General features: G+C 44.2%; 1 protein-coding gene across 2 annotated transcripts in view; it reads right to left on the bottom strand.

Moving 5' to 3' along the window:
• Nucleotides 1–2,736: 2,736 nt before the first annotated feature.
• smyd2a (SET and MYND domain containing 2a) overlaps nt 2,737–23,813 on the bottom strand; it is a 31,945-nt gene continuing 10,868 nt past the window's right edge. The window contains exons 4-12 of one of the 2 annotated variants that reach the window (XM_071366797.1): nt 20,819–20,879; nt 14,554–14,678; nt 13,982–14,049; nt 13,334–13,436; nt 11,474–11,584; nt 10,799–10,913; nt 6,890–7,064; nt 5,534–5,642; nt 2,737–4,973 (exon numbers count right to left, since the gene is read on the bottom strand). In XM_071366797.1, the coding sequence (XP_071222898.1) occupies nt 4,890–4,973; nt 5,534–5,642; nt 6,890–7,064; nt 10,799–10,913; nt 11,474–11,584; nt 13,334–13,436; nt 13,982–14,049; nt 14,554–14,678; nt 20,819–20,879 (951 nt within the window). In that variant the 3' untranslated portion in view covers nt 2,737–4,889. Of the gene's footprint in view, nt 4,974–5,533; nt 5,643–6,249; nt 6,395–6,889; nt 7,065–10,798; nt 10,914–11,473; nt 11,585–13,333; nt 13,437–13,981; nt 14,050–14,553; nt 14,679–20,818; nt 20,880–23,813 lie in introns of those variants that run through there. The other variant, XM_071366798.1, reaches the window with a different exon arrangement.

Genomic DNA, 23,813 nt, shown 5'->3' with positions numbered 1-23,813 from the left:
ATTCAATAATCTGAAAACAGCGTTCAGCCACAAAAGCAAGCCATACAGTTACCCGCCCAAATTGTGCAGTCAACAAAAATCATAAAAAGCATTAGAAATATTCACTTACCTTTGCTGATCTTCGTCAGAATGCACTCCCAGGACTCCCACAAGAAATGTTCGTTTTTTTCCGGTAATGTCCATCATTTATGTCCAAATGGCTATTTTTGTAGCATGTTTGGTAAACAAATCTAACGTCAGGGAAGTGCGTTCACTAAAACCTGACGAAATGTCCAAATGTTCCGTAACAGTCCGTAGAAACATGTCAAACGATGTATTGAATCGATCTTTAGAATGTTTTTAACATAAATCTTGAATAACGTTCCAACCGGAGAATTACATTGACCTCAGATGAGTGATGGAACAGAGCTCCCTCTCATGTGAATGCGCATGGTCAAAGAATGGTCAGGTCGTGGCAGACTTGACTAATTCCCCTCTCATTCGGCCCCCCTTCACAGTAGAGGCATCAGACAAGGTTCTACAGACTGTTGACATCTAGTGGAAGCTGTAGGAAGTGCAACCTCATCCATATCTCGCTGTGATTTCAATGGGATCTTGGTTGAAAATCGACCAGCCTCAGAATTTACACTTCCTGCAATCTTCCATGCAATCTCCATAGACAAACATTGTCAGTAGAATGGCCTTACTGAAGAGCTCAGTGACTTTCATCGTGGCACCGTCATAGGATGCCACCTTTCCAACAAGTCAGTTCGTCAAATTTCTGCCCTGCTAGAGCTGCCCCGGTCAACTGTAAGAACTGTTAATGTGATGGGAAGATGTCTAGGAGCAACAACGGTTCAGCCGCAAAGTGGTAGGCCACACAAGCTCACAGAGCGGGCCACCGAGTGCTGAAGTGTGTAGCTCGTAAAAACCATCTGTCCTCGGTTGCAACACTCAGTACCGGGTTCCAAACTGCATCTGGAAGCAATGTCAGCACAAGAACTGTTCGTCGGGAGCTTCATGAATTGTGGTTTCCATGGCCGAGCAGCTGCGCACAAGTCTAAGATCACCATGCGCAATGCCAAACGTTGGTTGGAGTGGTGTAAAGCTAGCCGCCGTTGGACTCTGGAGGAGTGGAAACGCATTCTCTGCAGTGATGAATCACGCTTCACCATCTGGTGACGGATGAATCTGGGTTTGGTGGATGCCAGGAGAACGCTACCTGCCCAAATGCATAGTGCCAACTATAAAGTTTGGTGCAGGATGAATAATGGTCTGGGGCTGTTATGTTTATCCCAGTTTCGTTCCGTTTGCTTCCATTTAAGAAATGTTTTCTTGGAAGAGTTCCAGTGTTTGAATATTCATAGCCAGCTAGCTAATATAGCATCATTCTCTGCTTGAGCCATGTGTTTGAGTAGGCTAAACTAGCTAGCTGCATTCGCTAGCTAAGTGAAAGTGGGGAAAAAATACTAAATATAGCTAGCTCTCCCTCTTTCTCCTCTCCTTTATTTTTGAACTTTTTCAAAACTGTTCAACAATTGTCTTTCTCTTTGAGTAAACTACTCACCACATTTTATACACTGCAGTGCTAGCTAGCTGTAGCTTATGCTTTCAGTACTAGATTCATTCTCTGATCCTTTGATTGGGTGGACAACATGTCAGTTCATGTTGCAAGAGCTCTGGAGGATGTCCTCCGGAAGTTATCATAATTACTGTGTAAGTCTATGGAATGGTGAGAACCATGAGCCTCCTAAGTTTTGAATTTAAGTCAATGTACTCAGAGGAGGACGGAAACTATCTGTCCTCTGGCTACACCATGGTGCTACCCTACAGTGCTGTAGACCTTCATTGCAAAACAGTGTTTAATCAATTATTTGGTGACGTGAATCCATTTTTTGTTTAATCTAAAAATAACTTGTTCACTATTTTTCAATGAGGAGGATAAATTCACTGAGGAGGAAGGTCCTCCCCTTCCTCCTCTGAGGAGCCTCCACTGATTGGGCAGGCATAATCTACAGACAATAAACACAATTTTGATGGCAATTTGAATGCAGAGATACTGTGACGAGATCCATCACCTAATGTTTCAGCATGATAGTGCACAGCCCCATGTTGTAATGATCGCTACACAATTTCTGGAAACTGAAAATGTCCCAGTTCTTCCATGACCTGCATACTCACCAGACAAGTCACCCATTGAGCATGTTTGGGATGCTCTGGATCTACGTGTACGGCGGCGTGTTCCAGTTCCCACCAATATCCAGAAACTTTGCACAGCCATTGAAGAGGAATGGGACAACGTTCCACAGGCCACAATCAACAGCCTGATCAACTCTATGTGAAGGAAATGTGTCACGCTGCATTAGGCAAATGGTGGTCACACCAGATACTGACCGGTTTTCTGACACACGGCACTACCTTTTTCCCCCTAAGGTATCTGTGACCAACAGCTGCATATCTGTATTCCCAGTCATGGGAAATCCATAGATTAGAGCCTAATTTATTTATTTCAATTGACTGATTTCCTTATATATGAACTGTACCTCAGGAAAATCTTTGAAATTGTTGTATGTTGCATGTTATTTTTGTTCAGTGTAGTTGGGTGGGAACTCAACCAGTTCTTCCATTTCCCCCAGTAAGCTCCTGCCTACCTTTTGGTTCATCTGAGTATCATCATAAGATGAACAAACGGAATAAAATGAGTTATTTCACATGTAAAGTTTGTCAACCCATACACCCCAGTGAATAAACATTGACAACATTCTCAGGTTATTTATTTGGGAAGTCCCCCGCTGATAGAGAAATGTTGTGTCCTGATGTCCAACACACAAACTAACATTGAAACAACATTTACCGGACACCACAGTGGAGGCCTGAGGGGGAAGCATCACATTGTCCCTAACCGCTCTTCTATGGTCAGGTATATTTCCATAATGGTTGGGGGTTACGGTTATCCCACTGGGCACAAACTAGTCATCAAAAAAAGAAATCAACATTGTTTTAACAAAAACATTCAATGTGATGATGCTAAATCAACGACGTGGAAAACAGATTGGATTTGCAAAAAGTCAACAACAATAAAGGAATTCTGGAGCATTTCCCCCCCCCCAACCTTATTCCAACACAGTTCACACTTTTGTTGATTTCAAGTTAGGTAAACTCAATTACTACTTTAAATCAAAAGACATTGAACTGATGTTTATACCCAGAGGACTAGTTCTGTGGTTGGGAGGGAGCCCTTGGAGTAGACGAGGATGCTAACTATTGTTAGCAATGCTACAGTTGGTCCTTCCTCCATGGGTAGGACACACCAGGGCTGCGTTCAGTACATAAAAACGGAATAAAACGTTCAATTGAATGGAAACGGTACTGTACTGAATGGCCAGTTGAAAAACAGGTTGAATTGTGGGTTCAAAATACACCACTGTCATTTTAAATATATGTCACTCCTTGCTTCAAGCCACACCCCGGCACGCCCACAGAACTGAGCAAACGCAACTCAAGTCTGTTCAAGAACATACAAGAATGTTTTGGGAAAAAAACGTGTCGTTCAGTACAAACCGTTCCGGTAACATAGCAACGTTCAAGCGAACTGAACGCAGCCCTGGGCTTGTATTCCCAAGCTGATCTAGGATCCGGCCACACCCCCTCTTATTCAAAATGATTTAAAAAGGCAAAACTGATCCTAGATCTTTTTACTCGAAAGGCTGCGTTTACACAAGCAGCACAATTCTCATCTTTTTTCTTCTTCTTCTCACTAATTTGTCTTTTGACCAATCAGATTCAGCTCTTTTGCCCAAATGCAGCTTTAAAACAATTTCGGAATACGAGCCCTGATTCAGCTAATTCAATTTAGCCACGTCTGGGCCATTATCCGTTTAAAATCAGGTGTTTAGTGCTGGGCTAGAACAAAAGCCTGCTAGCTCTCCAGGAATAGAGTTAGTGGACACTGTTCAGAGAATGAGAATCACTGCGGGATCCACAAGACAGTTTCTCCGGAGTTCCAATGACTTCCCTTCAGACCGGTACAAAGACAGCATCCTGTTTATGAGTGAGAGAAAACACGCAACACTTCTCATTTTCTAAAACAGGCAAAAAGGACATTTCCTCAACAAGGCCTGTGCTGTAGGACAAAGAAATGATTTAAGTTCGGACTCAAAAAATGTTTTTTTTCTCTTCTCTCAATTTGCTACGAGAGAAACACTTGATCCGTTAATTCAAACATGATTTGTGAATTTAATGAATTCTCTCTTCTCTTCAAAGTTACGGCAGATACGAGTCCAGGCGCCAGAAACAAACCAAAAAAACTACAAGTATCATTGCCATTTACAGCAATAGTGCTACCCAGTAAGACCCTCATCATGTACTGTCTCAGACCTCACAGGACATGATTTGACCGTTACCGTAGAAGCAGACAGTTTAGCAGAAACAACCGATGGAGCAGAAACACCAGGGCCGTTGTCTCTTTTCACTGACTGGTTAAGGAGAGAAACTGCCGGCCTGTGTGAAACGAGAAACCTGATTTGACTTTAAGTTCATCAACAAAGACGGAACGAGGGAGAGAGAGTTGGAGGGAGAGATAGATGGAGGGAGAGGGAGAGCTAGATGGAGAGTTGGAGGGAGAGAGTTGGAGGGAGAGATAGTTGGAGGGAGAGATAGAGGGAGAGATAGATGGAGAGTTGGAGGGGGAGATAGATGGAGAGTTGGAGGGGGAGATAGAGGGAGAAGGAGACACGTAAAGAGAGAGGTATAGGATGCATGCTCAGCTCCATACAGCTATTTTGTTTAATTATGATGTTTTGACCCAGGGTTTGGAGAAGTCCTTCATGGTCCTCACCCCTCCTTCACATTACTCCCTTTTCCTCTAATCCTCTTCTTCACTCCTTCCTCTTCTTCACTTTTCCTCCTCCTTACTTCAGCTCCTCCACCTCTCGTTTGATCTCTGTTACATAGTGGTGATCCTTCCCATGAGCCACTTCCATAATGGCGATCGCCTGCACAGGAAACAGGATATGACACGTTACCCATCAACTTTTGTTGGTCGTCACCATCTGGCCAAATTGCAAAGTCATAAACCCTGCCTATATCTACAATTACTCTTCTTAAAATCAGATTTTAAACCCTAAACCACACTAACCTTACATTAAGACCAAACAGCACATTTTTGTTTTCATTCATTTTTACGACATAGCCAGTGTAAGTGGGAAACCATAGACCAGGGGATCTTTAACTGCCAGGGAGCTACAGGGTTTGCAGGCTTGTAGTCCAGCTCTGCACTCACACCTGATTCAATTGAACAAGGCCCAGACTGAACCAAGAATAACTGAATATGGTGTGTGTTTGTGTGTGACAGGGTTGAGGTCAAATCCATTTCAATGTCAGTCAATTCAGAAAATAAAACTAATTCCAATTCCACATTTTCCTCATTGAAAAGCATTGGAATTTCAGTGTACTTCCTGAATGGCCCCCTGGCGTTTCAGTGTACTTCCTGAATGCCCCCCTGGAATTTCAGTGTACTTCCTGAATGGCCCCCTGGCGTATGATGATTTGTTACCTTCTTTAATGCCTTGACTCCCTGGGTCTTCCTCTCCAGTCCCAGGTAGAGACGGCCCAGTTTCAGGTACATGGAGGACACGTTCAGAGAATAGGCTGGGTAGTGGACACTGGACACACAGGAGAGATGAACCAATCAGAGAATAGGCTGGGTAGTGGACACTGGACACACAGGAGAGATGAACCAATCAGAGAATAGGCTGGGTAGTGGACACTGGACACACAGGAGAGATGAACCAATCAGAGAATAGGCTGGGTAGTGGACACTGGACACACAGGAGAGATGAACCAATCAGAGAATAGGCTGGGTAGTGGACACTGGACACACAGGAGAGATGAACCAATCAGAGAATAGGCTGGGTAGTGGATACACAGGAGAGATGAACCAATCAGAGAACAGGCTGGGTAGTGGACACTGGACACACAGGAGAGATGAACCAATCAGAGAATAGGCTGGGTAGTGGATACACAGGAGAGATGAACCAATCAGAGAATAGGCCGGGTAGTGGACACTGGACACACAGGAGAGATGAACCAATCAGAGAACAGGCTGGGTAGTGGACACTGGACACACAGGAGAGATGAACCAATCAGAGAATAGGCTGGGTAGTGGATACACAGGAGAGATTAACCAATCAGAGAACAGGCTGGGTAGTGGACACTGGACACACAGGAGAGATGAACCAATCAGAGAATAGGCTGGGTAGTGGATACACAGGAGAGATGAACCAATCAGAGAATAGGCCGGGTAGTGGACACTGGACACACAGGAGAGATGAACCAATCAGAGAATAGGCTGGGTAGTGGACACTGGACACACAGGAGAGATGAACCAATCAGAGAATAGGCTGGGTAGTGGACACTGGACACACAGGAGAGATGAACCAATCAGAGAATAGGCTGGGTAGTGGATACACAGGAGAGATGAACCAATCAGAGAATAGGCTGACCAGTGGACGCAATGACGTGGTGTACATATCTGCTCATATGTGACGTGGTAAGCTATTTTCGGGGACCAGTTTTGTCTCGTGAGCGCTACTTTCATAACTAGTGGCTGAAAAGTACCGGAGAATCTCTAAGGTATCTATGACAACCTCATATCACAGTCATATTAAAAGTAAAAATATTCCTCAATAAAAGTTGCTATCAGAAAAGTCAGTACTAGTAAGAAAAGGTATGTGGCAGAGGAGGCTGCTTGAGGGGAGGACGGCTCATAATAATGTCTGGAATGGAGTCAATGGAGTGGCATCAGACACACATGGTTTTCGTGTGTTTGATTCCATTCCATTCCAGTCATTATGATGTGCCATCCTCCCCTCAGTAGCCTCCACTGTTATGTTGTATTTGCATGTGTTACCTGTACGGTTGTATGATCTTCTCTCCGTAGCTCATGGCTCCGTCCCAGTCCTGCATGTACAGACAGACTCCCATGGCCTGGTACATCATGTGAAGCATGTACACGTTAGTGTCGGCAAATACAGAGCTCATCTTCTCCTGGCTCAACTCGCAGATCTCCAGCAGGTCACTAGGGGGTGCTGTAGAGTAAAGGACTCAACACAACCTGACCGGGGCCTCGTAAAAAACAACAACAAGACCCCTTAAATTCAAATCTTGACCTGGAAGCCAAGTTCCACTGCTTTTTTTCTCCTTCCCCTCTAATCAGGGATTGATTTAGACCTGGGACACCAGGTGGGTGCTATTCATTATTAGAATAGAAAACCAGCAGGCTCCGGACCTCGTAGGGTCTGAGGTGGATACCCCTGCTCTAGCCCCTTCTCCCACTAGTCCCTAGCCCCTTCTCCCACTAGTCCCTAGCCCCTTCTCCCACTAGCTCCTAGCCCCTTCTCCCACTAGCTCCTAGCCCCTTCTCCCAATAGTCCCTAGCCCCTTCTCCCAATAGTCTCTAGCCCCTTCTCCCAATAGTCCCTAGCCCCTTCTCCCAATAGTCCCTAGCCCCTTCTCCCAATAGTCCCTAGCCCCTTCTCCCAATAGTCTCTAACCCCTTCTCCCAATAGTCCCTAGCCCCTTCTCCCAATAGTCCCTAGCCCCTTCTCCCAATAGTCTCTAACCCCTTCTCCCAATAGTCCCTAGCCCCTTCTCCCAATAGTCTCTAACCCCTTCTCCCAATAGTCCCTAGCCCCTTCTCCCAATAGTCCCTAGCCCCTTCTCCCAATAGTCTCTAACCCCTTCTCCCAATAGTCCCTAGCCCCTTCTCCCAATAGTCCCTAGGCTCTTCTCCCAATAGTCCCTAGCCCCTTCTCCCAATAGTCCCTAGCCCCTTCTCCCAATAGTCCCTAGCCCCTTCTCCCAATAGTCCCTAGCCCCTTCTCCCAATAGTCTCTAGCCTCTTCTCCCAATAGACCTTAGCCCCTTCTCCCAATAGTCCCTGTTGGGAAAACAGAATTTGGCTATGGGCTAATGTTCATAACATTGGCTGTGCAGAAGTGATTTGTGGGTAAAACAGAAGCTATTGAAGGTCCATTCATAAGGTAGGTTTGCTGAGTGTCACTGGACATAAGACACATGTCACCTACAGCACAGGAACAGAATACGTGACATTTCTACAGCGCACCACACGCCCCTGCTGTCAATCAAACCTCCCACACTGTATCCAGACACTAAAGAGGAAGCTGCCATAACACTCTTCTACTTGTGTTCTTTCACTTCTTTTTTATTGGCTTGTCTTTTTGACCCATCCTTGAGCTTCTTGTCTATTGAATTCGTGCTTCTACACCTGCATTGCTTGCTGTTTGGGGTTTTAGGCTGGGTTTCTGTACAGCACTTCGAGATATTAGCTGATGTACGAAGGGCTATATAAAATAAACTTGATTTGATTTGCTGTTCTACTTTACACTGTTAAGGAATCACTTAACTTTATACTGGCCAGTCAGCATTTCATTGTACAGTTAAGAACCGCTGAATATTGTAAACTTTGATTTGACGGGTAGAGGCGACTGAGAAGGTGTGAGAGAGAGAGGAGGAGGTAGAGAAAGTGACAGTGACAGCAGGTGAAAGGGGGGACAGACAGTACCAGTCAAAAGTTTTAGAACACCTACTGATTCAAGGGTTTTCTTTATTTTTACTATTTTCTACAATGTAGAATAAAAGTGAAGACATCAAAACTATGAAATAACACATATGGAATCATGTAGTAACCAAAAAATGTGTTAAACAAATCAAAACATTTTATATTTTTATTTATTTATTTATTTTACCGTTATTTTACCAGGTAAGTTGACTGAGAACACGTTCTCATTTGCAGCAACGACCTGGGGAATAGTTACAGGGGAGAGGAGGGGGATGAATGAGCCAATTATAAACTGGGGATTATTAGGTGACCATGATGGTTTGAGGGCCAGATTGGGAATTTAGCCAGGACACCGGGGTTAACACCCCTACTCTTACGATAAGTGCCATGGGATCTTTTAATGACCTCAGAGAGTCAGGACACCCGTTTAACGTCCCATCCGAAAGACGGCACCCTACACAGGGCAGTGTCCCCAATCACTGCCCTGGGGCATTGGGATATTTTTCAGACCAGAGGAAAGAGTGCCTCCTACTGGCCCTCCAACACCACTTCCAGCAGCATCTGGTCTCCCATCCAGGGACTGACCAGGACCGACCCTGCTTAGCTTCAGAAGCAAGCCAGCAGTGGTATGCAGGGTGGTATGCTGCTGGTGGTATATTTGAGATTCTTCAAAGTAGCCACCCTTTATCTTGATGACAGATTTGCACACTCTTGGCATTCTCTCAACCAGCTTCATGAGGTAGTCACCTGGAATGCATTTCAATTAACAGGTGTGCGTTCTTAAAAGTTAATTTGTGGAATTTCTTTCCTTAATGCGTTTTAGCCAATCAGTTGTGTTGTGACACGGTAGGGGTGGTATACAGAAGATAGCCCTATTTGGTAAAATACCAAGTCCATATTATGGCAAGAACAGCTCAAATAAGCAAAGAGAAACCACAGTCCATTATTACTTTAAGACATGAAGATCAGTCAATACGGAACATTTCAAGAACTTTGAAAGTTTCTTCAAGTGCAGTCGCAAAAACACGAAGCGCTTTGAAACTGGCTCTCATGAGGACCGCCAAAGGAAAGGAAGACCCAGAGTTACCTCTGCTGCAGAGGATAAGTTCATTAGAGTTACCAGCCTCAGAAATTGCAGCCCAAATATTTTTACATTTTTATTTATTTAACCTTTATTTAACTTGGCAAGTCAGTTCATAACAAATTCTTATTTACAATGACGGCCAACCCTGGCCAAACCCGGACGACGCTGGGCCAAATGTGCGCCGCCCTATGGGACTCCCAATCACGGCGCGATGTGATACAGCCTGGATAAATAAATGCTTCACAGAGTTAAAGTAAAAGACACATCTCAACATCAACTGTTCAGAGGAGACACCAATAATAAGAAGAGACTTGCTTGAGCCAAGAAACACGAGCAATGAACATTAGACCGGGGGAAATTTGTCTTTTGGTCTTCAGTCCAAATTGGAGATTTTTGGTTCCACCCGCTGTGTCTTTGTGAGACGCAGTGTTGGTGAACGGATGATCTCTGCATGTGTATTTCCCACCGTGAAGCATGGAGGAGGTGTTATTTTGTGGGGGTGCTTTGCTGGTGACACTGTCTGTGATTTATTTAGAATTCAAGGCAGCATTCTGCAGCGATACGCCATCCCATCTGGTTTGGGCTTAGTGGGACTATCATTTGTTTTTCAACAGGACAATGACCCAACACACCTCCAGGCTGTGTAAGGGCTATTTTACCAAGAAGGAGAGTGATGGAGTGCTGCATCAGATGACCTGGTCTCCACAATCCCCCGACCTCAACCAAATTGAGATGGTTTGGGATGAGTCAGACCGCAGAGTGAAGGAAAAGCAGCCAACATATGCTTAGCATATGTGGGAACTCCTTTAAGATTGTTGGAAAAGCATTCCAGGTGAAGTTGGTTGAGAGAATGCCAAGAGTGTGCAAACCTGTCATCAAGGCAAAGGGTGGCTATTTGAAGAATCTCAAATATAAAATACATTTTTATTTGTTTAACACCTTTTTGGTTACTACATGATTGCATATGTGTTATTTCATAGTGTTGATGTCTTCACTATTTTTCTACATTAGAGAAAATAGTAAAAAAAAAAAAAAAACCTTGAATGAGTAGGTGTTCTAACACTTTTGGCCGGTAGTGTAGACGGAGAAAGAGAGAGAGAGCAGAGATTGTATAGAAAAACTAAGAGGTTCACAGTAGGGAAAGAAAAGGATATTCTTGTAGTGCTTAGCTCTACGGAACTCTTCAATAACATTCCTGGCGTAGTGAACCATCTTTCTGACCTCCTCTGGGGGAGAGCTCAACTTACGAAGCTCCATCTTAGCGCCATCCTAGAACGAGGTAGAGAGAGGAGAGAAGACCCGAGTCAGGGTTTGGGTTACACAGCAACTTCTTTACTTGTAAAAACCACCACAAAATAGGTCACTATAACTAACCTATGAAAATCCTATTACTACTACCACTACTACCACTACCACTACTACCACCACCCCTACTACTACTGCCACCACTACTACTACTACCACTATTACCACCACGTCCACTACTACTACCATCACTACTACTACTACCCCAACCAATACTCCTAACCCCACTACTACTACTACCACCATTACCACACCTACTACTACCACTCCCCCCACCACCACCACTACTGCCCCCCACCACCACTAATACTACCCCCACCACCACTACTACCACTACCCCCAACACCACTACCTATACCCCCACCACTACCCCCACTACCTACCCCCACTACCACTACCTATACCCCCACCACCACTACCTACTACCACTACTACCCCCACTGACTTGCCTAGTTAAATAAAGGTTAAATAAAATCAAAAATCAATAAATACTTCAAACTCCTATTTTTCACCAGGTTGTGTACCTTAGACCGCGTGGCACACTCATCACACACGCACGTAAAGAAGTAAGAATCCCTCAGTCTCTCGTTCCTGTCGTCCGTCGGGTACAGCAGGTCAATGTAACTGTTGAACACCTACACAGAGGGACAGGAAGTAGGGTACAACAGGTCAATGTAACTGTTGAACACCTACACAGAGAGACAGGAAGTAGGGTACAACAGGTCAATGTAACTGTTGAACACCTACACAGAGGGACAGGAAGTAGGGTACAACAGGTCAATGTAACTGTTGAACACCTACACAGAGAGACAGGAAGTAGGGTACAACAGGTCAATGTAACTGTTGAACACCTACACAGAGAGACAGGAAGTAGGGTAGAGCAGGTCAATGTAACTGTTGAACACCTACACAGAGGGACAGGAAGTAGGGTACAACAGGTCAATGTAATTGTTGAACACCTACACAGAGAGACAGGAAGTAGGGTACAACAGGTCAATGTAACTGTTGAACACCTACACAGAGGGACAGGAAGTAGGGTACAACAGGTCAATGTAACTGTTGAACACCTACACCGAGAGACAGGAAGTAGGGTACAACAGGTCAATGTAACTGTTGAACACCTACACAGAGAGACAGGAAGTAGGGTAGAGCAGGTCAATGTAACTGTTGAACACCTACACAGAGGGACAGGAAGTAGGGTACAGCAGGTCAATGTAACTGTTGAACACCTACACAGAGAGACAGGAAGTAGGGTACGACAGGTCAATGCAACTGTTGAACACCTACACAGAGAGACAGGAAGTAGGGTAGAGCAGGTCAATGCAACTGTTGAACACCTACACAGAGAGACAGGAAGTAGGGTACAGCAGGTCAATGTAACTGTTGAACACCTACACAGAGGGACAGGAAGTAGGGTACAGCAGGTCAATGTAACTGTTGAACACCTACACAGAGGGACAGGAAGTAGGGTACAACAGGTCAATGTAACTGTTGAACACCTACACAGAGAGACAGGAAGTAGGGAACAGCAGGTCAATGTAACTGTTGAACACCTACACAGAGAGACAGGAAGTAGGGTACAACAGGTCAATGTAACTGTTGAACACCTACACAGAGAGACAGGTAGTAGTGTACAACAGGTCAGTGTAACTGTTGAACACCTACACAGAGGGACAGGAAGTAGGGTACAACAGGTCAATGTAACTGTTGAACACGTACACAGAGGGACAGGAAGTAGGGTACAGCAGGTCAATGTAACTGTTGAACACCTACACAGAGGGACAGGAAGTAGGGTACAGCAGGTCAATGTAACTGTTGAACACCTACACAGAGGGACAGGAAGTAGGGTACAGCAGGTCAATGTAACTGTTGAACACCTACACAGAGGGACAGGAAGTAGGGTACAACAGGTCAATGTAACTGTTGAACACCTACACAGAGGGACAGGAAGTAGGGTACAGCAGGTCAATGTAACTGTTGAACACCTACACAGAGGGACAGGAAGTAGGGTACAACAGGTCAATGTAACTGTTGAACACCTACACAGAGGGACAGGAAGTAGGGTACAGCAGGTCAATGTAACTGTTGAACACCTACACAGAGGGACAAGAAGTAGGGTACAACAGGTCAATGTAACTGTTGAACACCTACACAGAGAGACAGGAAGTAGGGTACAACAGGTCAATGTAACTGTTGAACACCTACACAGAGGGACAGGAAGTAGGGTACAGCAGGTCAATGTAACTGTTGAACACCTACACAGAGGGACAGGAAGTAGGGTACAACAGGTCAATGTAACTGTTGAACACCTACACAGCGGGACAGGAAGGAGTTAATAAAACAGGGTTAGAGGCCAGGTTGTGTGTATTCAGGCCAGGTCTCACCTCGTCTCCAGGCTGGATGTCCTGCACGGCTCGTACCTCAGCCTCTGTCCCCTTATAGGTGACGATGACGTTAGGACTACAACTATGGTTCATCAATGCTACACTGGAGGGGGGAGAGAGAGGGGGGGAGAGGGAAGAGAGAGAGGGAAAGGGAAGAGAGAGAGGGAAGGGGGAGAGAGAGAGGGGGGAGGGGCAGAGAGAGAGAGGGAAGAGAGAGAGAGAGAGGGAAGAGAGAGAGGGAAGAGGGAAGAGAGAGAGGGAAAGGGAAGAGAGAGAGGGAAGGGAGAGAGAGAGGGGGGAGGGGGGGAGGGGGGGAGGGGGGGAGAGAGAGAGGGGGGAGGGGGGGAGATAGAGAGGGGGGAGGGGCAGAGAGAGAGAGAGGGAAGGGGGAGAGAGAGAGAGAGAGGGAGGGGGAGAGAGAGAGGGGAGGGAGGGGGAGAGAGAGAGGGGGGAGAGAGAGAGAGAGAGAGAGAGGGGCAGAGCACAAAGGAGGGAGAGAGACAGTGTTAGATAATACCTTTGGTGATGAGGATAATGATAACTTCTTTGTGTCATCCATCCGCAATGATTTTTAATGTGTGTACTGTTCCTGTACTGCCATTGCATTGGTGTGAATGGGTCCGGACAGTGACTACATTGTAGACTTACTCAGGGAACACAGCAGAGCCCAGGTGAGACAGCTCCTCATCCTCTATGGTGAAGCCATTACAGTTTACCTACGAGAGGGAAGGGCGCGAGAGAGTGAGAGGGGGAGAGAGAGGGAAAGAGGGAAAGGGGAGGGGGGAGGGGAAACAAGAGGGGAGGGGGAGAGAGAGAGAGGGGGGAGAGCGAGAGGAGAGGGGGAGAGAGAGAGAAAGAAGGGGGGAGAGACAGAGAGAGAGAGAAAGAAGGTGGGAGAGACAGAGAGAGAAAGAGAGAGAAGGGGGGTGAAAGAGAGGGGAGGGGGTGAAAGAGAGGGGGGGAAGAGAGAGTGGGAGGGGTGAAAGAGAGAGTGGGAGGGGTGAAAGAGAGAGTGGGAGGGGGTGAAAGAGGGGGGGAAGAGAGAGTGGGTGAAAGATTGAGGGGGGTGAAAAAGAGAGGGGGGGGGTGAAAGAGAGAGAGGGGGAGAGACAAAGGGGGGGGAGAGTTATAGAAGGGAGCAGGGTGTATTCTACCAGGAATTACAGTAGAAATGACGCAGACCTGCTATATCTGTCTAGATAACTAGATCTTATGCTTACCTGACCAAAGAGCACAGTCAGGGTTTGGTCATCAGGGAAGTCTATGTGTTTAGAGTAGAAATGATGCAGTGCTGCTATATCTGTCTGGTTCATCTCATTCTTCTCACTGTCCAACTTATCCAGGTCTGATAATGAGAGAAGAGAGAGGAGGGGGAGAGAGAAGAGAGAGGAGGGGGAGAGGAGAGAGAGAGAGAAGAGAGAGTAGGGGGAGAGGAGAGAGAGAGAGAGAGAAAAGAGAGTAGGGGGAGAGGTGAAAGAGAGAGAAAAGAGAGATGAGGGAGAGAGGAGAGAGAGAGAAAAGAGAGAGGATGGGGGGAGGAGAGAGAGAGAAAAGAGAGAAGAGAGGGAGAGGAGAGAAGAGAGAGTAAGGGGAGAGGAGAAAGAGAGAGAAAAGAGAGATGAAGGAGAGAGAAAAGAGAGAGGAGGGGGGAGGAGGGAGAGAAGGAAGAGTGAGGAGAGGAGAGAAGGAAGAAGGGGAGATTTCAGGTCACACACTACACTAAGACACAAACTATCAGTCTGATGTTTTGTTGTTTGGCACAATGAGGACAGACCTGACCTGGTCCCAGATCTGCTTCTGCTCTTACCAACTCCATTACTGTCAGAATGTTGGTAAGAGCACAGACAACCAGACAGGCAGTCAGGCTGACTAAGACAGACTAAGACAGACAGGCAGGCAGTCAGGCTAAGACAGACAGGCTAAGACAGACTAAAACAGACAGGCAGGCAGACAACAGCCAGGCTAAGACAGACAGACAGGCAGTCTGGCTAAGACAGACATGCAGGCAGTCAGGCTAAGACAGACAGGCAGGCAGTCAGGCTAAGACAGACAGTCAGACAACAGCCAGGCTAGGACAGACAGTCAGAGCTGTGAGGAACTAGAAGTCTGCTGTGCCAGCCTAAAGCACGAGCACTTCTGTAGTTGAGTTGTTTTAGCCACATGCTGCCATCAGTCAGGGGGGGGTTGGGTTGTTGGAAGGAAGGGAGGCTGGACGGATGCTGCTAGGCCATGTGTTTATGAGGTGTGTGTGTGGAAGGGGTCATGGTCCTGTTTGTCTGAGCAGAACCCCTAATGGTCGTTGACTGACTAACAGCTAGAGAACAGGAAGGAGTGAGAGGTGTCTCCTCCATGTTGAGTTGGGTCCAGATCAATCCTCAGTCTCTCTCATATATATATAGAGCGAGAGAGAGCACGAGAGAGGAGTGTGTGTGTGTGTGTGTGTGTGTGTGTGTACACACAGCCCATCCTCTCCTTATATAGGTTACTCATTGACCCTCATTTTACCAGGTCAGTTGACTGAGAACACGTTCTCATTTACAGCAATGAGCTGGGGAATAGTTACAGGGGAGAGGAGGGGGGATGAATGAGCCAATTGGAAGCTGGAGATGATTAGGTGGCCATGATGGTATGAGGGCCAGGTTGGGAATTTAGTCAGGACACCAGGGTTAACTCTTAGGATAAGTACCAAGGGATCTTTAGTGACCACAGAGAGTCAGGACACCCGTTTAACATCCCATCTGAAAGACAGCACCCTACACAGGGCAATGTCCCCAATCACTGCCCTGGGATATTTTTCTTTTTTTAGACCAGATGTGCCTCCTGCACCACCTCCAGCAGCATCTGGTCTCTCATCCAGGGACCAAACAGGTCCTACAGGCCCTAGTTGTGTTGCACCTGGACTAATGTCCAGTTGGGTGGTCAGGTGCGCCAAAGGAGGACAAAGGCAAATTGCAGTTTGTCCAAAACAGAGCAGCACGTATTGCACTTAGAGATGTACATGGAGGTAGAATGTCAATGACATGCAGGTCAATCTCTCCTGGCTCAAAGTTGAGGAGAGACTGACTGCATCACTAGTGGTCTTTGTGTGATGTGTTGAGGTGTTGAAGGTACCAGACTGGTCTGTTCAAGCAGTTGGCACACAGATCAGAGACTCATCGGTACAACACAAGACATGCAACCAGAGGTCTCTTCACAGTCCCCAGTTCCAGAACAGAGGCTGGGAAACACACAGTATTAAATAGAGCCATGACTACATGGAACTCTGGTAACCCAGGTAACTCAAGCTAACAATAAAACCAGACTGATAAACCAGATAAAAGAACACCTTACAGCACAACGGGGACTGTGAAGAGACACACAGACATTTTGATGCATTTTGTATTGTATTTTGCATTGTATAATGTATGTGATTTGGGGTTGGGGTTCGACTGTGATATGTGGTTGTCCCGCCTGGCTATCTGAAGATGAATGGACTAGCTGTGGATTGCTCTGGATGTGAGAGTCTGTTGAATGGCTAAATTGTAATGTCAATGTAGTGCTGTATATTAATGTATATTATGTATTTACATACAGTACCAATCAGAAGTTTGGACACACCTACTCATTCAAGGGTTTTTCTTTATTTTTACTATTTTCTACATTGTAGAATAATAGTGAAGACATCAACACTATGAAATAACACATTTGGAATCATGTAGTAACCAAAAAAAAGTGTTAAATATTACATATATTTTGATTTGTTTAAGATTCTTCAAGTAGCCACCCTTTGCCTTGATGACAGCTTTGCACACTCTTGGCATTCTCTCAACCAGCTTCATGAGGTAGTCACCTGGAATGCATTTCAATTAACAGGTGTGCCTTGTTAAAAGCTAATTTGTGGATTATCCTTCTTAATGCGTTTGAGCCAATCAGTTGTGTTGTGACAAGGTAGGGGTGGTATACAAAAGATAGCCCTATTTGGTAAAAGACCAAGTCCGTATTACGGCAAGAACAGCTCAAATAAGCAAAGAGAAACGACAGTCCATAATTACTTTTAAGATATGAAGGGCAGTCAATCCGGAAAATGTCTAATTCTTTGCAGTGCAGTCACAAAAACCATCAAGCGCTATGATGAAACTGTCTCTCATGAGGGCCACCACAGGAAAGGAAGACCCAGAGTTACCTCTGCTGCAGAGGATGAGTTCATTAGAGTTACCAGCATCAGAAATTGCAGCCCAAATAAATGCTTCACAGAGTTCAAGTAACAGACACATCTCAACATCAACTGTTCAGAGGAGACTGCGTGAATCAGGCCTTCATGTTCAAATTGCTGCAAATAAAACACTACTAAAGGACACCAATAAGAGGAGACTTGCTTGGGCCAAGAAACATGAGCAATGGACATTAGACCGGTGGAAATCTGTAATTTGGTCTGAAGAGTCCAAATTTGAGATTTTTGGTTCCACCCGCCATGTGTTTGTGAGACGCAGTGTTGGTGAACAGATGATCTCTGCATGTGTATTTCCCACCCTGAAGCATGGAGGAGGAGGTGTGATGGTGCTTTGCTGGTGACACTGTCTGTGATTTATTTAGAATTCAAGGCACACTTAACCAGCATGGCTACCACAGCATTCTGCACCGATACGCCATCCCATCTGGTTTGCGCTTAGTGGGACTATCATTTGTTTTTTAACAAGACAATGACCCAACACACCTCCAGGCTGTGTAAGGGCTATTTGACCAAGGAGGAGAGTGATGGAGTGATGGTTTGGGATGAGTTGGGACCGCAGAGTGAAGGATAAGCAGCCAACAAGTGCTCAGCATATGTGGGAACTCCTTCAAGACTGTTGGAAAAGCATTCTTCATGAAACTGGTTGAGAGAATGTCAAGAGTGTGCAAAGCTGTCATCAAGGCAAAGGGTGGCTACTTTGAAGAATATCAAATATCAAATATATTTTGATTTGTTTAACACTTTTGTGGTTACAAAATGATTCCATATGTGTTATTTCATAGTTTTGATGTCTTCACTATTATTCTACAATGTAGAAAATAGTAAAAAATAAAGAAAAACCCTTGAATGAGTAGGTGTGTCCAAACTGTTGACTGGTACTGTATGTTGTTTCCTGTTCGGACCCCAGGAAGAGTAGCCTCAGCTGGGTGGTATGGCTGCTGGCCTACTAGGTTCCAGGCCAGTTTAGAACCAGGGAGGTATACTACAAAGCAGAACCAATGAGGTAGCCAGTTAACTCGCCAATATATATATATATATATATATATATATAAATACATAATATATATATATATATAAATACATAATATATATATATAAATACATAATATATATATATAAATACATAATATATATATATAAATAATATATATATATAAATACATAATATATAAATAATATAAAAATAATATATATATTTATAAATACATCATATATTTATAAATACATCATATATTTATAAATACATCATATATATATTTATAAATACATCATATATATATTTATAAATACATATATATAAATACATAATATATATACAGTGGGGAGAACAAGTATTTGATACACTGCCGATTTTGCAGGTTTTCCTACTTACAAAGCATGTAGAGGTCTGTAATTTTTATCATAGGTACACTTCAACTGTGAGAGACGGAATCTAAAACAAAAATCCAGAAAATCACATTGTATGATTTTTAAGTAATTAATTTGCATTTTATTGCATGACATAAGTATTTGATCACCTACCAACCAGTAAGAATTCCGGCTCTCACAGACCTGTTAGTTTTTCTTTAAGAAGCCCTCCTGTTCTCCACTCATTACCTGTATTAACTGCACCTGTTTGAACTCGTTACCTGTATAAAAAACACCTGTCCACACACTCAATCAAACAGACTCCAACCTCTCCACAATGGCCAAGACCAGAGAGCTGTATAAGGACATCAGGGATAAAATTGTAGACATGCAACAGGCTGGGATGGGCTACAGGACAATAGGCAAGCAGCTTGGTGAGAAGGCAACAACTGTTGGCGCAATTATTAGAAAATGGAAGAAGTTCAAGATGACGGTCAATCACCCTCGGTCTGGGGCTCCATGCAAGATCTCACCTCGTGGGGCATCAATGATCATGAGGAAGGTGAGTTATCAGCCCAGAACTACACGGCAGGACCTGGTCAATGACCTGAAGAGAGCTGGGACCACAGTCTCAAAGAAAACCATTAGTAACACACTACACCGTCATGGATTAAAATCCTGCAGCGCACGCAAGGTCCACCTGCTCAAGCCAGCGCATGTCCAGGCCCGTCTGAAGTTTGCCAATGACCATCTGGATGATCCAGAGGAGGAATGGGAGCAGGTCATGTGGTCTGATGAGACAAAAATAGAGCTTTTTGGTCTAAACTCCACTCGCCGTGTTTGGAGGAAGAAGAAGGATGAGTACAACCCCAAGAACACCATCCCAACCGTGAAGCATGGAGGTGGAAACATCATTCTTTGGGGATGCTTTTCTGCAAAGGGTACAGGATGACTGCACCGTATTGAGGGGAGGATGGATGGGGCCATGTATCGCGAGATCTTGGCCAACAACCTCCTTCCCTCAGTAAGAGCATTGAAGATGGGTCGTGGCTGGGTCTTCCAGCATGACAACGACCCGAAACACACAGCCAGGGCAACTAAGGAGTGGCGCCGTAAGAAGCATCTCAAGGTCCTGGAGTGGCCTAGCCAGTCTCCAGACCTGAACCCAATAGAAAATCTTTGGAGGGAGCTGAAAGTCCGTATAGCCCCGCGACAGCCCCGAAACCTGAAGGATCTGGAGAAGATCTGTATGGAGGAGTGGGCCAAAATCCCTGCTGCAGTGTGTGCAAACCTGGTCAAGAACTACAGGAAACGTATGATCTCTGTAATTGCAAACAAAGGTTTCTGTACCAAATATTAAGATCTGCTTTTCTTATGTATCAAATACTTATGTCATGCAATAAAATGCAAATTAATTACTTAAAAATCATACAATGTGATTTTCTGGATTTTTGTTTTAGATTCCGTCTCTCATAGTTGAAGTGTACCCATGATAGAAATTACAGACCTCTACATGCTTTGTAAGTAGGAAAACCTGCAAAATCGGCAGTGTATCAAATACTTGTTCTCCCCACTGTATATATATATATATATATATATATAAAAATACATAATATTTAAATATATATAAATACATGTATATATATATATATTTATAAATACATAATATATATATATATATTAATACATAACATATATATTCATAAATACATAATAGATATATCTAAGGTAAGCTTGGCATGGTCTAATAGACTCAACAAAAACACATAACACTTCAGATGTCTTACTGAATCATTAAAATCAGTAGTTATGTCAATTCAAGAAGTAAACCTGAATCGACACCAACCATGGTTGGTAAACAGAAAACATTGAAACATAAAGCAGGTATGTAGGCTACTACGCATCTAATATGTGTACTTAATACTTACGGGCTTCAAACTCACTGAGGAGTAACAGCCTCTCTGACTGTGAACGTTCCGTTGTGACTTTCTGGACAAAACACACAAAAGCAGCAACATTTATGGTGGAATAGCCAAGGGTGAAAGTAAGCCGGTATTGTTCGGTACTGCATCCTGGTAAAATTGTTTTATCACCACAGTAAAACCTGAACCTGTCACAATAATTCACACCATTATTTAACATTATGGTATGTCAGCTGCATGAAAATGAGCGAATTCACTTTAAAAACGGGCGCTATACATTCCAAACTGCGATTAAAAGAGAAAACAATTCCCCAAGGTGGAGATAAGGGTTGGAGACGTACAGCAGACTGTCAGCCAGGATTCAGCATCAGTTCAGACTACAGATTTAATGACAAACACCTTCAGGTTTTATATAACGGGAGTCTCTTTCCATCAGTGCGTTTGGATGGAATGATTTTGTGATTGGACAAACGTGTGCAGGTAGCCAACAGGAGCACCTTTTGAAGTGATTGTTTGACAATCAGATGAAAACATCATGACTGGATGTGTTTATCCCACATTAAAAAGGTAATACATGATAAAAGTTATATGACTGATTGTTACTAGGTCCACAGAGATCATACTAAATTAATAGGGATTTTATATGCAATTCTCTGATTAGACCCATAAATGTTTCTCGTGCACGCTAGAGGTCTTCATGGGTCTAAAAAGTTGGAAACGAAATGGACCTGGGGCTTTCCCACGCGGACCAGATATGCATAAATTAAAATGTTTAAAATATAGAAACCTGTTCCCGAACGGACCCGAGGACAAATAGACCAGTTCCGTATAAACCTGGTCGGATCCAGACGCGGTCCGATCCAGGTGAGGGAAGCAGCAGAAAAGTAATTTTTTTAAGCTACTTCATTAACCGGAGATGATAAAGCGCACGAGAGAGAGAGAGAGAGAGAGAGAGGTAATCGTTCTAGCAGGCCCCTTTGACCTCATCAAACCAGGAGAAGTTGGTTAAGCTAGATAATGTTAGCTAGCTAGGCTAATTAACGCTGCAGAGCATGCACTTCCTCATCCTACAGCTACAGATAACAATAACTCCATTCAGAATATCAAGTAGGAGCCTACCTGTTGGCTCTTGGTCGTTGTAGCCTATCTTCTCTAACTTTTAATTCCATAATTATAATTCCATCTTCCATTGATTAGATACAGTTGAAGTCAGAAGTTTACATACACTTAGGTTGGAGTCATTAAAACTTGTTGTTCAACCACTCCACAAATTTCTTATTAACAAACTATAGTTTTGGCAAGTCGTTTAGGACATCTACTTTGTGCATGACACAAGTCATTTTTTCAACAATTGTTTACAGACAGATTATTTCACTGTATCACAATTCCAGTGGGTCAGAAGTTTACATACACTAAGTTGACTGTGCCTTTAAACAGCTTGGAAAATTCCAGAAAATGATGTCATGGCTTTAGAAGCTTCTGATAGGCTAATTCACATTATTTGAGTCAATTGGAGGTGTACCTGTGGATGTATTTCAAGGCCTACCTTCAAACTCAGTGCCTCTTTGCTAGACATCATGGGAAAATCAAAAGAAATCAGCCAAGACCTCAGAAAAAATGGTAGACCTCCACAAGTCTGGTTCATCTTTGGGAGCAATTTCCAAACGCCTGAAGGTACCACGTTCATCTGTACAAACAATAGTACGCAAGTATAAACACCATAGGACCACGCAGCCGTCATACCGCTCAGGAAGGAGACACATTCTGTCTCCTAGAGATGAACGTACTTTGGTGCGAAAAGTGCAAATCAATCCCAGAACAACAGCAAAGGACCTTGTGAAGATGCTGGAGGAAACAGGTAGAAAAGTATCTATATCCACAGTAAAACAAGTTCTATATCGACATAAACTGAAAGGCCGCTCAGCGAGGAAGAAGCCACTGTTCCAAAACCGCACTAAAAAGCCAGACTACGGTTTACAACTGCACATGGGGACAAAGATCATACTTTTTAGAGAAATGTCCTCTGGTCTGATGAAACAAATATAGAACTGTTTGGCCATAATGACCATCTTTATGTTTGGAGGAAAAAGGGGGAGGCTTGCAAGCCGAAGAAAACCATCCAAACCGTGAAAAACTGTGGCAGCATCATGTTGTGGGGGTGCTTTGCTGCAGGAGGGACTGGTGCACTTCACAAAATAGATGGCATCATGAGGAGGAAAATGATGTGGATATATTGAAGCAACATCAGTCAGGAAGTTAAAGCTTGATCGCAAATGGGTCTTCCAAATGGACAATGACCCCAAGCATACTTCCAAAGTTGTGGCAAAATGGCTTAAGGACAACAAAGTCAAGGTATTGGAGTGGCCATCACAAAGCCCTGACCTCAATCCTATAGAACATTTCTGGGCAGAACTCAAGTGTGTGTAAGCAAGGAGGCCTACAAACCTGACTCAGTTACACCAGCTCTGCCAGGAGGAATGGACCAAAATTCACCCAACTTATTGTGTGAAGCTTGTGGAAGGCTACACGAAACATTTGACCCAAGTTAACCAATTTAAAGGCAATGTTACCAAATACCAATTGAGTGCATGTAAACTTCTGACCGCCTGGGAATGTGATTTAATAAATGAAAGCTGAAATAAATCATTCTCTCTACTATTATTCTGACATTTCACATTCTTCAAATAAAGTGGTGATCCTAACTGGCCTAAGACAGGGAATTTTTACTTGGATTAAATGTCAGGAATTGTGAAAAACTGAGTTTAAATGTACTTGGCTAAGGTGTATGTAAACTTCCGACTTCAACTGTATCTCCTTACTTTTGCTGCCCACCCACGGAGGCTCTATGACTGTAACCTAGTGCCGCTTTGATGACTTCTGATTGGGCAAGAAAAAGCAACACGTGTCATGAAAAGCAAGCGTGTTAATTATTTTAATTATAAAAAATGTCTCTGTCTGGACTGTAGCATTCACGTTCGGATCTGTACGGGCCTTTCCGGAC

This window comes from Salvelinus alpinus, chromosome 25, assembly GCF_045679555.1.
Source record: "Salvelinus alpinus chromosome 25, SLU_Salpinus.1, whole genome shotgun sequence".
In the NCBI taxonomy this organism is placed as follows: domain Eukaryota; kingdom Metazoa; phylum Chordata; class Actinopteri; order Salmoniformes; family Salmonidae; genus Salvelinus; species Salvelinus alpinus.
Note: the sequence above shows the minus strand (reverse complement) of the source record. Positions and strands in the feature narration are given on the sequence as shown.